This window comes from Pristiophorus japonicus, chromosome 13 (genome assembly GCF_044704955.1).
Source record: "Pristiophorus japonicus isolate sPriJap1 chromosome 13, sPriJap1.hap1, whole genome shotgun sequence".
Classification (NCBI taxonomy): Eukaryota; Metazoa; Chordata; class Chondrichthyes; family Pristiophoridae; genus Pristiophorus; species Pristiophorus japonicus.
Genome location: NC_091989.1, coordinates 101,942,526 through 101,955,386, shown reverse-complemented (window position 1 = coordinate 101,955,386; position 12,861 = coordinate 101,942,526). Strand labels below are relative to the sequence as shown.

Sequence of the window (12,861 nt, the reverse complement as noted above, 5' to 3'; positions counted from 1 at the left end):
TCTTTGTGCTGAACATTGAAGTCTCCCACCCAGAATACATTCTGTGCCCTTGTTTCCCTCAGTGCTTCTTCTATCTGGTTTTCAACATGGAGGAATACTGATTCATCAGCTGAGGGAGGGCGGTTGTTGGTAATCAGCAGGAGGTTTCCTTTCCCATGCTTAACCTGATGCCATGAGAATTCATGGGGAATGGAGTCAATGTTGATTACACTCAGGGCCACTCCCTCCCGACTGTATCCCACTGTGCCACCACTTCTGGTGGATCTGTCCTGCCGGTGGAACAGGAATTGGGTTGGAGGAGTCTGGAACATTGCCTGAAAAGTATGATTCTGTGAGTATCACTATGTCAGCCTGTTGCTTTACTAGTCTGTGGGACAGCTCTCCCAATTTTGGCACAAATCCCCAGATGTGAACCAGGAGAAACAGGAGTGTTAACCCCAGATCCTCAAAAAAGCCTCGAGGCTGAGTTTGACCGACTGCCGCCCCCAACCCCTGCTCCTGAACCTCCTGCCCCTCGATTCGCTGATTCCTCCCACCAACACCCGATCTTTCCCAATTGCTGGGGACCATTCCAGTCATGGTGAAAGAATGCCCCTTGTTTGTCCTTACCCAATATTTTGGGCAGTGCATTACCAGCCGTAAATATACCCACGCATTTTCCCCACCATATAGGTGCCTTCGTAGAGTCTGAAAAACATGGCGCTGTGCGGACCAATTTCTAGGCCTGTCTACTCTGTGCTGTTAATTTACTTTCTCTTGCTCTGAGTCTATTATTTCGATAAGGTGTTCCCTGAGTGAGATGAGCTTGAGCACTGGGCAGCTGGGATAGTTCCCCTAGTGCCCGAAAAAAACTGAGGTGATTCTTATCTTAGTGAAGTGTATATCCCAAAGCAACCAGCCATTCTCTTGAGTGTGAAGTGGTATCAGACCCGACTCTGAAGCTCCTTCATGCGCCGGTATTGGAGGGGGACTTAAGAAAGCAGCTTCATTGCCACTCTCCAGGGAGACAGCAACATCTGTGGCCACTTCTTTCTTCCCAATGGTGCCGGAGTGCTACTGCTCGGTGTCATTAAAATATTCTCCACCAAGTCTTGGGAGTGCTGTGTAAGTGTAGCAGTCAGGCTGAGCCTCAAGGCATCTATTGAAACAATGCTAGCTGCCACTTCGGAAACCACCAATGTCCTTACTGCTTCCTCCAGGTGCCTTGTTAATGCAAAGTTCCCCAAGAATGTCACTGTCTCCTGGGTATTCTGCATATTGTGAGAAACTTCCTGCATTGTGTCGTGGATTCCTCTCACTTCTTCACCATCTTCACTGCCTACACACAAACTCAATGTTCCCTAATCATAGTTCTCTTAAATATTGGTCCCCAGAGATCTGGATCCCGAGGCTCCTGAGCTGAGGGCAGCGGTTTCCCCACAGTGGGGAAATGGCTCTCTCCCTCTCTTCCACTACCAGGTCCTCATGCTCATTACTGTGCAGCACTTCACTCAATCTAAACCCTTCTGACTAACTACTTTCCCCCGAGCGAGTGTTTCTCTGCTGGTGCTTACACAGGCAAGATGTCATGACAGTGACATTTGTCCATAAAGAAATAGCATGGACTTGCTTTCCTCTATATGAGTGCATGATGATGAAAGGTGCAAGTGTATTGTCCGTTTAAATGAATAGACCTTGAAGATTAGTAGAACACCTTGTGGAAGGCTATGTGAGTTGACAGAGTGACTGTGAGTGCAGTTGGTGCTTGAGTGTTTGAAGAGGTTACCCAGGAGATGAGAGGGGTAAGGAGATGAGTGAATCCTCTATCAATGTTCCTTGCCTTATCTGGGCCACCCATGTGAGGTCATTGAACCTCTCTGTGTCAGTTCCTGGAGTGGTGGAGGTTTCGCTGACTGCCTCAGAAACCTTGTTCATACAGCCTGAACCAGTCTCTTATGGGGCTCACTGCCCTCGATGCTCAACAATCAATCCCTTGTCAGCCAGCAACACCTCCATGGAATCATCAGACAGTCTGGGAGCTCTCACTGCTGCTGACCTCCTGCAAGGCTGCCGTTCCTTGAGACTTTCTCATAGTCGTGCATCCTGTCGCTCAGAAACTGATTCCATCCTCTAATTAGTTGCTGCTGTTTAAAGGCTGAAAAAGGATCTGCACGTTCATCCTCCCAGTAAGAGTAACCAGTGAGGAACAGTATCGCAGAGCAACATAGGAACAGGAGTAGGCCATTCAGCCCCTCGAACCTGTTCCACCAGTCAATGAGATTGTGGTTGATCCGTATCTTATCTCCATCTACCTGCCTTGGCTCCATATCCTTTTATACCCTTGTCGAGCAAAAATCTATTGATCTCAGATTTAGAATGATTAATTGAGCCAGCGTCTATTGCTGTCTGTGGGAGAGAGTGCCACACTTCTGCCACCTTTTGCTTGAAGACGAACCTCCTAATTTCTCTCCTGAATGGCCTGGTTTTGATTTTAAAGTTATGTCCCCGTGTCCTGGACTCTCCCACCAGCGGAAAACGATTATCTTAATCTACCCGATGAATTCCTTTCGAAATCCTAAAGACCTCAATTAAACCACCCTTTAATCTTCTATATTTCAGGAAATACAAGCCTAGTTTCTGTAATTTCTCCTCATAATCTAACACTTGGAGCCCTGTTAACATTCTGTGAATCAGCACTGCATTTCTTCTGTTATGTATTTATGCTTGGGGGTCACCAGACACCAGGGGGCGCCACTGTCGGAGGTCATCGGGCTGTACGCGCGCATGCGCGGTCACTGGTAGATAAGTGTGGGTACCATGTCATGTGGGTTACTTTGGGCGCTAATAAAGTTGGATCAGGTTTACATCTGATGCAGTTTACAGTAACAAGTCTTTTGAGTCATTACATTCATTACATTTGGCGACGAGGTAACTTAAGAACCTTCACATGTTCAATGGGCCTTATTGGAATTCTGGAGAGATTCGCGGATGGCGAGGATTGGGCTTTTATCGACCGCCTGGATCAGTATATTGTGGCCAACAAAATGGAAGGGGAGGCTGGCACAATTTGGCGCAGAGCTGTTTTCCTCACTGTTTGTGGTCCAAAAATGTATGGCCTCATGAAGAATCTTCTCCCGCCTTTATGTCCAGCGGACAAAGAATACAGGGATTTGTGTGCTTTGATGCGTGACCATCTTAAGCCAAAAGAGGGGATTATCATCTCACGCTATCGCTTCTAAACACATGTTCATGCTGAGGGCCAGGATGTGTCGGGATTTGTCGCCGACTTGCGACGTCTTGCTGAGCCTTGTAAATTTGGGAACGTGTTGGAATACATGCTGCAAGATTTTTTCGTGATAGGCATCAACCATGATGTGATTCTTCGGAAGTTATTGGCGGAAGAGAAGCTGGATTTGAGCAAGGTCATCGCGACTGTCCAGGCATGCATGACGACTGATGATAATTTGAGGCAGATATCATCGAAGAGTCAGAGCTCCACGGCAAGTACTGTAAACAAGATTGTGTCGTCGTCTGGCAGAACTGCTTATGGCAGGGCCTACTTGACTGCTTATGTGAAACCTGTAGCTGATGAAAGGCTGCTAACTGGTATGAATCCGATTTTACCCTGATGGCGTTGTGGGGGCAATGATTGGCCTCATCAGTGTTGGTTTAAACAGTACTCCTGTAATGGCTGTTCCAAAGTGGGGCATCTTCAGAGAATGTGTCCACACCTGAGCAAGCGTGCTGCCACTCATCACATTGCTGACGATGACCAGTCCAGTGCTGGCCCAGATACTTAACCTGAGGAGGAAGTGTATGGTCTGTCTTCGTTCTTGGGAAGGAGCCAGCCGATAATCGTTAATATGAAGCCGAATGGCATGCCTGTATCAATGCAGCTGGACACGGGTGCGAGTCAGTTGATAATGAGCCAAAGGACATACGACAAGCTGTGGGACACTGAGGCTGTGAAGCCTAAGCTGAGTCCAGTCAATGCCAAGGTGCATATTTACACTAAGGAACTAATACCCGTAATTGGCAGTGCAGTAGTCAAGTTGTCATATGATAGTGTGGTTCATGATCTTCCATTATGGTTTGTCCCAGGCAATGGTCCAACGCTGTCGGCAGGAATTGGCTCGAGAAAATCAAGTGGAATTGGAATGATATCAAAGCGTTGTCATCGGTGGATGACACTTCGTGTGCTCAAGTGTTGAGGAAGTTTCCTTCTTTGTTTGAACCGGACATTGGTAATTTTACTGGAGCCAGGATGCAGATTCACCTGGATTCTGATGTAAGGCCTGCCTATCATAAAGCTCGGTCTGTTTCCTACATGATGAGGGAGAAGGTTGAAATTGAGCTTGACAGACTCCCAACGTGAAGGGGGCATATCACTGGTCGAGTTTAACGAGTGGACCAGTCCTGTCATTCCTGTGTTGAAGAGTAATGGCACTGTCAGGATTTGCGGAGACTACAAGGTTACGATTAACCGATTTTCGAAAGAGGATCAGTACCCGTTACCGAAGGCTGATGACCTGTTCGCCATGTTAGCTGGTGGAAAGTCGTTCACTAAACTGGATCTGACGTCGGCATATATGACACAGGAGCTTGTCAACACTTTGAAGAAACTCACCTGTATCAACACCCATAAAGGACTGTTTGTCTACAACAGGTGTCCTTTTGGAATTCATTCGGCTGCAGCCATATTTCAGAAGAATATGGAGAGTCTACTGAAGTCCGTTCCTAGAACTTTCATGTTTCAAGATGACATTCTGGTCACAGGTTGAGACACTACTGAACATCTGAACAATCTTGAAGAAGTCCGACATCATTTGGACAAATTGGGACTCAGGCTGAAACGTTAAAAGTGTGTCTTCATGGCACTTGAAGTTGAATTCTTGGGGAGGACGATTGCTGCTGATGGCATCAGGCCGACTGATTCGAAAACCAAGGCCATCAGAAATACACCCAGGCCTCAGAATGTGACAGAGCTATGTTCATTCCTTGGGCTACTCAACTACTTTGGTAATTTCTTACCCAGATTGAGCACTTTGTTAGAGCCACTGCACGTGCTGCTCAGAAAAGGCGACAACTGGTCTGGGGTGTATCTCAAGATAGAGCCTTTGAGAAAGCAAAGAATTTTCTCTGTTCCAACAAGTTGGCTTGTTCATTATGATCGGTGTAAGTGTCTTGTATTGGCCTGTGATGCTTCATCATATGGGGTTGGCTATGTACTCCAACAAGCAAATGAGTCGGGTAAGCTACAACCTGTTGCATATGTTTCGAGAAGTTTGTCAAAGACAGAAAGAGCTTACAGCAAGGTCGAAAAAGAAGCTTTGGCCTGTGTGTATGGGGTCAAAAAGATGCATCAGTACCTGTTTGGTCTTCGTTTTGAACTCGAAACGGATCACAAGTCACCCATTTCATTGTTTTCGGGAAACAACGGTATTAATATCAATGCATTGGCCCATATCCAGAGGTGGGCGTTGACATTGTTTGCCTATGATTATGTTATTCTTCATAGACCTGGCACTGAGAATTGTGCCGATGCACTGAGTCGTCTGCCGTTGCCCACACCTGAGGTGGAAACGCCTCAACCTGCAGATCTACTGTTAGTAATGGATGCTTTTGGGAGTGAAGGAACTCCTGTCACTGCTCAGCAAGTTAGGATCTGGACCAGCTATGACCCTATTTTATCAGTTGTAAGACATTGTGTCCTCAGTGGCGATTGGTCTGCAATACCAATGGAAATGTGTGATGAGACCAAACCTTACAACCGTCGCAAAGATGAACTGTTAATTCAGTCAGATTGTTTATTGTGCGGTAATTATGTTGTTATGCCGAGGAAAGGTAGAGAAGAATGTATAAGTGACCTACATAACACTCATCCTGGTATTGTCATTATGAAACCCATTGCTTGGGCTCATGTACGGTCACCTGGAATTGACTCTGATCTGGAATCATGTGTGCATCAGTGCAATACTTTCATGCAGCTAAGTTAAGCACCCTCTTAGAGTCCCTACGTGTGTTATTGCGTAAAGGTGAGAACTGGGTCTGGGGGAAAAAAAAACAAGTAATTGCTTTTGAGAAAGCCAGAAACATTTTATGCTCCAACAAGCTGCTTGTATTGTATAACCCGTGTAAAAGACTTGTGCTAGCATGTGATACATCTTCGTATGGAGTCGGGTGTGTATTACAACAAGCTTACGTTGCGGGGAAGTTGCAACCTGTCGCCTATGCTTCCAGGAGCTTGTCTAAGGCTGAGTGGGCCTATAGCATGATTGAGAAAGAGGCATTAGCGTGTGTGTTTGGGGTAAAGAAAATGCATCAGTACCTGTTTGGCCTCAAATTTGAGCTGGGAAACCGATCACAAGCCCCTCATATTCCTGTTCGCTGAAAACAAGGGGATAAATACTAATGCCTCAGACCGTATACAAAGGTGGGCACTCGCGCTATCAGCGTATAACGATACCATCCGCCACAGGCCAGGCACCGAGAACTGTGAGAATGCTCTCAGTCGGCTACCATTGCCCACCACTGGAATGGAAATGGCGCAGCCTGCAAACTTGTTGATGGTGGCGCAGCCCGCAGACTTGTTGATGGTCATGGAAGCATTTGAAAATGATAAATCGCCTGTCACGGCCGGCAAGTTTAGGACTTGGACCAGCCAAGATCCTCTGCTGTCCCTAATAAAAAAACTGTGTGCTGCATGGGAGCTGGGCCCGCATCCCCGTTGAAATGCAAGAGATAATCAAGCCGTTCATTCAGGCAGCCTGCCTGTTGTGGGGTAACCGCGTAGTGCTACCTGCAGGGAGACGTTCATCTCGTATCTCCACAGCACACATCCGGGTATAGTAATGATGAAAGCGATAGCCAAATCCCACATGTGGTGGCCCGGTATCGACTCTGACTGAGAGGCCTGTGTATGGCAATGCAGCGTGTGTGCTCAGTTGAGCAATGTGCCCAGAGAGGCGCCACTAAGTTTGTGGTCCTGGCCCTCCAGACCATGGTCGAGGATCCATGTTGACGATGTGGGCCCGTTTCTCAGTAAAATGTTCCTGGTGGTGGTGGATGCTTTTTCAAAATGGATTGAATGTGAAATAATGCCGGAGCACCGCCACCGCCACCATTGAAAGCCGGAGGGCCATGTTTGCCACCCACGGCCTGCCTGCCTACTGGTCAGTGACAACGGGCCATGTTTCACCAGTGCCGAATTTAAAGAATTCATGACCCGCAATGGGATCAAACATGTCACCTCGGCCCCGTTTAAACTTGCCTCCAATGGGCAGGCAGAGCAGGCAGTACAAACCATCAAACGGAGCCTTAAACGAGTCACAGAAGGCTCACTCCAAACCCACCTGTCCCGAGTACTGCTCAGCTACCGCACGAGACCCCACTCACTCACAGGGGTGCCCCCGGCTGAGCTACTCATGAAAAGGACACTTAAAACCAGACTCTCGCTGGTTCACCCCAATCTGCATGATCAGGTAGAGAGCAGGCAGCAGCAACAAAATGTAAACGATGGTGGCGCCACTGTGTCACGGGAAATTGATCTGAATTACCCTGTTTATGTTCTAAACTATGCTCCGAAGTGAATCGCGGGCACGATGATAGCTAAAGAAGGCAGTAGGGTGTTTGTAGTCAAACGAGACAATGGACAAATTTGCAGAAAGCACCTGGACCAAACGAGGCTGCGGTTCACAGACTGCCCTGAACAACTCACCGCAGACACCACCTTTTTCGAGCCCACAACACACACCCAAAGGATCAACGACACCATGCCGAACCAGGACATCAAATCCATCATGTCCAACAGCTCAGCAAGGCCTTGGCTCACCTATCAGCCCTGCAGGGGCCAACAACACGCCAGCCCAGCAAGGGCACAGCCAACACACCAGAACAGACATTTGTACCGAGGCGGTCCACCAGGGAAAGAAAGGCTCCCGACTGCCTCACCTTGTAAATAGTTTTCACTTTGACTTTGTGTGGGGGGAGTGATGTTGTGTATCTGTAAAGCATGCACTCCCATGTTCCACCACCAGGGAGCTCATCCCCTGAAGTCCCAAGGGATCCCAGCATCCATTGGGAGCACTGTATATCAGCCGGCCCCAAAAGTCTGTTGCTCACTCTGGAGTGCCTTAATAAAGACTGAGGTCACTGTTCCTTTAACTTCCCTGTGTGCAGTCTCATCTGTGTTAGGAACACAATAGATCAGACAAAACTGCGGCAAACGGATGAACTGGAACCGTTTCAGGAAGATGCGGTCAATGAGCAACCAACCAATGTTCATTCATCAGAGGACTTTGCTGTCATTACTGAAACTGGACCTCCAGTCTCTGATGTGGTCATTATCACTCCCATCAGATCGGTTACTCAGCCTTCAGTCACAACTGACTCAGAACGCTCGCCTAGAACTGAAGTTGAAGTGAGATGATCAACTCATGGGCAGAAAGTCCCAGACCATCTTAATTTGTAAAAAGACTGATATTAAGATCTTGAAAGGGGATGTTGTTATGTATTTATGCTTGGGGTCACCAGACACAAGTGGGCGCCACTGTCGGAGGTCATTGGGCTATACGTGCGCATGCACGGTCACTGGTATATAAGCGCTGGTACCATATCACATGGGTTACTTTGGGACTGAATAAAGTTGGATCAGGTTTATACCAGAGGCAGTTTACAGTAACAAATCTTTTGATTCATTACATCTTCCAAGGTCAATGCATCATTTGCAAGTTGCAGTACCCAGAACTGTACACACGACTTCTTAGGTGGTCTGCCCAAGGCTGTATCAAAGCATCATCCCCTTTATATTGTTGCCCTCTAATTATAAAGGTTAACATTCCATTAACCTTTTTGATTAATTTTTGTAGCTGACATTAATGTTCCCTTTAAGCTGTGAGGCCGCACAGTGCTCTGCAGCTCCCGCACAGAAGGCTCCCCATTTTTAAATAGGAAAAGCCGTGCATGCGCGGTATTTTGAATGCTGCACTTTAAAGGGGCCGTGTACCCCCAAAAATGAATAGGTACATTGCCGGACATATATTTCAGTGAACAGTTCACGGAACCCTAAATCTCTCTGGACCTCCACTGTTCCTAGGTTAGCATCATTTATGTAAAGCCATCCTATCCTGACCCAATTCTCATGGGCAGAGAGCACGATCTTCTGTGAATCAAAAATGTAGTAGGGAAGCAGGTAATCGATCATATTGGGGATTGATCACTTTCCAGCGATGCCCAGACAGGTCATTTTGGAGTTAGAGTCAGGCCACTCTGGTGTACAAATGTGACTGTGCAGCACCTGATTTTTGGGCTCTAACTGCCCCACTTAGCCCTCTATAGGGCAGGAATGAAGTGCATCGCCTGCGAGATTGGGAAAGGAAAGAAATGGTATCCAGGGCCCATGCCTGAAACATGCGTTAGACTATTTACATCTGCAAATCAGGGGCCTAATGCCTGTTTGAGGCCCTCACTTCAAGATTAGTTTGCCCTGAGGCAGCCAGCGTTGCCTGCACTCAGTAAAATCAGACCTTGGGACCTCCAGTGACATTACAAGGTAAGCTTTTCACAATTACTTCCCTGACTATGGAGCTCAGAGGAATAGGAGTGCTCCTCCTGACCCACATTTTACAAAAGCTCACCACTGCTCCCTCCCTTCTGGTTACTGCAGCTCCAGACCCCACCCCCCATCCCACCCCCCTCGGCCTCCGAATCCAACCCCCCACCCTCCTGACACACCCTCCGATCCTTTCCCCCCAGCCTCCGACCTGACCCCCGGCTTCACTTACCTGAGGGTCGCTGCAACTCGACCAACGGCCTGATCTTGATTGTCTCTCCGCCAGGTGACTGTTGCGTCACGCTGGCTCCTTTTGTAATGAGGCTCAAGGCCCAAAATCGGTGGCACCTTGGGCCTCACCATTCGGGCACAAGGCATGCATCCAGCATGCCCCACATGCCCAAAAATGGGGGGACCCGAATTTCGAGACCTATATCTGGGCATGGTGTCACTCTGGGTGACTGGGGTGGGCATTACTGCTGTGTTTTTACGTGTTAATGACTCCCTCACCGCAATTTGGGACAGGGGCTACAGAAGGCTTCATGGGTGGCTTGGAGTTGTGGTTCACCGCACTTCTGCCGGCAAGGAGACCTCCCGGAATTTTAGTCCCCAAGAAAATATTTGTCACAATGATAAACCTGCACTGCTCACCATCACCACAGAAATGAACATCATTAAATGTTTCTGTGTGTAATTAATCCTAACTCAGTAGATTTTCAGTAACTATTTTTTGTTTTGTTATAGGGTCAGGAGAGGAGCCCTGTTTCACCCAACATTATAATCAGAGTGAAGGGTTTGAGCATTGATGACCTCACATCCCCTCTGACAGTTACATTTCAAGACTTGTGGCTGCACCTGGTAAGATAAAACCGAACAATATCATTGAGCTCACCGTGTGTGTGGCCATTTATGGGATTGGAGTTGTGCCGCACAGTCTGTATTGTAATCTCCAGTGTACATGTGGAAGTTCGGCTGAATGACACTGACATTCATGGCCCGAGGCCTGTAAATGGGGCACTTTCTTGGCAGGTGGGGCAGAATTTGGAGCGGATCTTCTCACCTCATTAATGTCCATCAGAAGTTCTGATCATGATGGGGGTGTGGCCATATTATGATGCCATGCAAATGAGGAAAATTGGGTCATGTGACATATTTTCCTTCACTTGCGCCCTGAAATTCCTATGGAGGATTTAGAAGGGAGGATCTGGATAGGGCACAACTTTTGCCCAACCCATGGATGCGGCCCTGGCCCCTGGTCTCAGGGGCATTTACATATTGCCGGTGGATACCCTCAACATTCTTGGTACATTAGGTTGCCCACCTCAGGTGAGGTGCCCCTGTTTAATCAGGCTTTTGTAGGTGTGGGGAATGATTAATTGAAAATTATTATGTTCTGGTTTTGCCACTTTACGAAATGCAATGATCGCAGAACGTCCCTTGTACCCCAGCATTACTGGGGCACAATTGGAAGAAAGTACTTCAATGATGTATTTTCCTCATTTGTGTGACATCAATAGGCCGACCCCAGCATGGCCAGAACTTCAGACCATCAGAAGAAAGGCAGGGACTCGGTGTAACCGGGCGATGCCCCATTTTCATCCCGTCCGCTCAAAAAATGCTCCATTTACAGCCCAAGTGACAGAGTTTTGGAGCCATCACCTTTACTTCAGTAGCATGGTCCCCATTTCAGTAAAATTACTTCCCCAAGTTCCATAAAGGCACTGTCCACTTTTGTGATATTAATGAAAACATTTATTTCACAGCCAGCACGACATTTCCTCCTAATTCTATGCTTCATCCCGTTACTCAGGTAAATGAAAATGTCTCACTGTTTAAGAACTTACACAGCTGATTAAACTGTTTTAGTGCTGGTCAATCTAATGATAAGATTTATCTTCTCCATTTTAGTCAAATGCTAGAGAGTGCGGCTTCTTGGATTCTGGACAAACAGGTAAATAAAGAGTTTTTAAAATGCTGACATCAATCAGTACTGGAATATGTAAATAAGGCAATGATTCTGATAATTAGTAACTCTCCATTACAGTCGATCGGAATGGATGTAACTTTCAGACAGGAGACAATATCACCTGCAGGTGTGACCGTTTGGGTTTCTTCTTTGCTGTAACGCTGGAACCAAAGGTATGAATAATGTTCATCATTACAATATAAATAAACTTCAATATAATTTTACATTATCTTGGGAGACTAGACTGGTTTTAACATTCTCACTGCAGTCAAGTGGGGCTCTGCTCAGGTCTTAAAGACCCCTGTCCAAAATATTTTCTGGCCTTCCCACCCCAATAGCTGAAATGTTTACACCATTGCCATCGGGGGCGGCTCGACCTCCAGGGAGACTCATGGAAACAGCGGGCTGTATTACGCTTTAATAAAATGTTTGTTTTCAGAGGGGCTTGAGATGGTCTGGTGAGCGCAATGAGTGGGAGAGGCCCTCTGCTGTAACTCTTGCTTTAATAAAATGGCCAACTTGAATTTCCTCCTGAGACCCTGCTGTGCCCCTAATCCACCCCAGAAGCCCGTCCCACTGCATTTAAATGAAGCAGGGACATGGCCAAGGGTCCTCCGAGATTTCCCAGTATTTCTGCCCCCTCATCATAGCAACAATAAGAACAAGAACTTGCCTTTATATAGCGCTGCTAATGTTGTAAAACGTCCCAAGGCACTTCACAGGAGCAGAATCAGACAAAATCTGACACCGAGCCAAAGAATGAGACATTAGAAACCAAGAAACAAAGAAATTTACAGCGAAGAAGGAGGCCATTTCGGCCCATCGTGTCTGCGCCGGCTGACAAAGAGCTGCACGGCCCTTGGTCAGCAGCCCTAAAGGTTACATATAAACCTATGAACAATGACGGAAAGGCAAAGAGCACCCAACCCAACCAGTCCACCTCACACAACTACAACACCCCTTATACTGAAACATGCTACACTCCACCCAACTGGAGTCATGTGATCTCCAGGGAGAGGCAAAAACCAGATAAAAACCCAGGCCAATTTCGGGAGAAAATATCTGGGAAAATTCCTCTCTGACCCATCCAGGCGATCAAAACTAGTCCAGGAGATCACCCTGGCCATATTTGATTCCCTGTACTTACCATTATATCTGCGCTGTCCAACAAAAGGTCTAATCCCAATTACCAGCTCTGGGTCTGTAACCCTGCAGGTTACGACACTTTAAGTGCCCATCCGACCACCTCTTAAGTGGTGAGGGTTTCTGCATCCACCACTCATCCAGGCAGCGAGTTCCAGATCCCCACAACCCTCTACGTAAAGAAGCCCCCCCACCTCAAATCCCCTCTAAATCTTCCACCAAC

General features: G+C 47.3%; 1 protein-coding gene across 1 annotated transcript in view; it reads left to right on the top strand.

The window, feature by feature from the left end:
* Nucleotides 1-12,861, top strand: part of LOC139278156 (uncharacterized) — a 147,556-nt gene that overhangs the window by 39,694 nt on the left and 95,001 nt on the right. Inside the window, exons 5-7 of the mRNA XM_070896812.1 lie at nt 10,274-10,387; nt 11,438-11,480; nt 11,574-11,668. Of these exons, the coding sequence (XP_070752913.1) occupies nt 10,274-10,387; nt 11,438-11,480; nt 11,574-11,668 (252 nt within the window). The remainder of the gene's footprint in view (nt 1-10,273; nt 10,388-11,437; nt 11,481-11,573; nt 11,669-12,861) is intronic.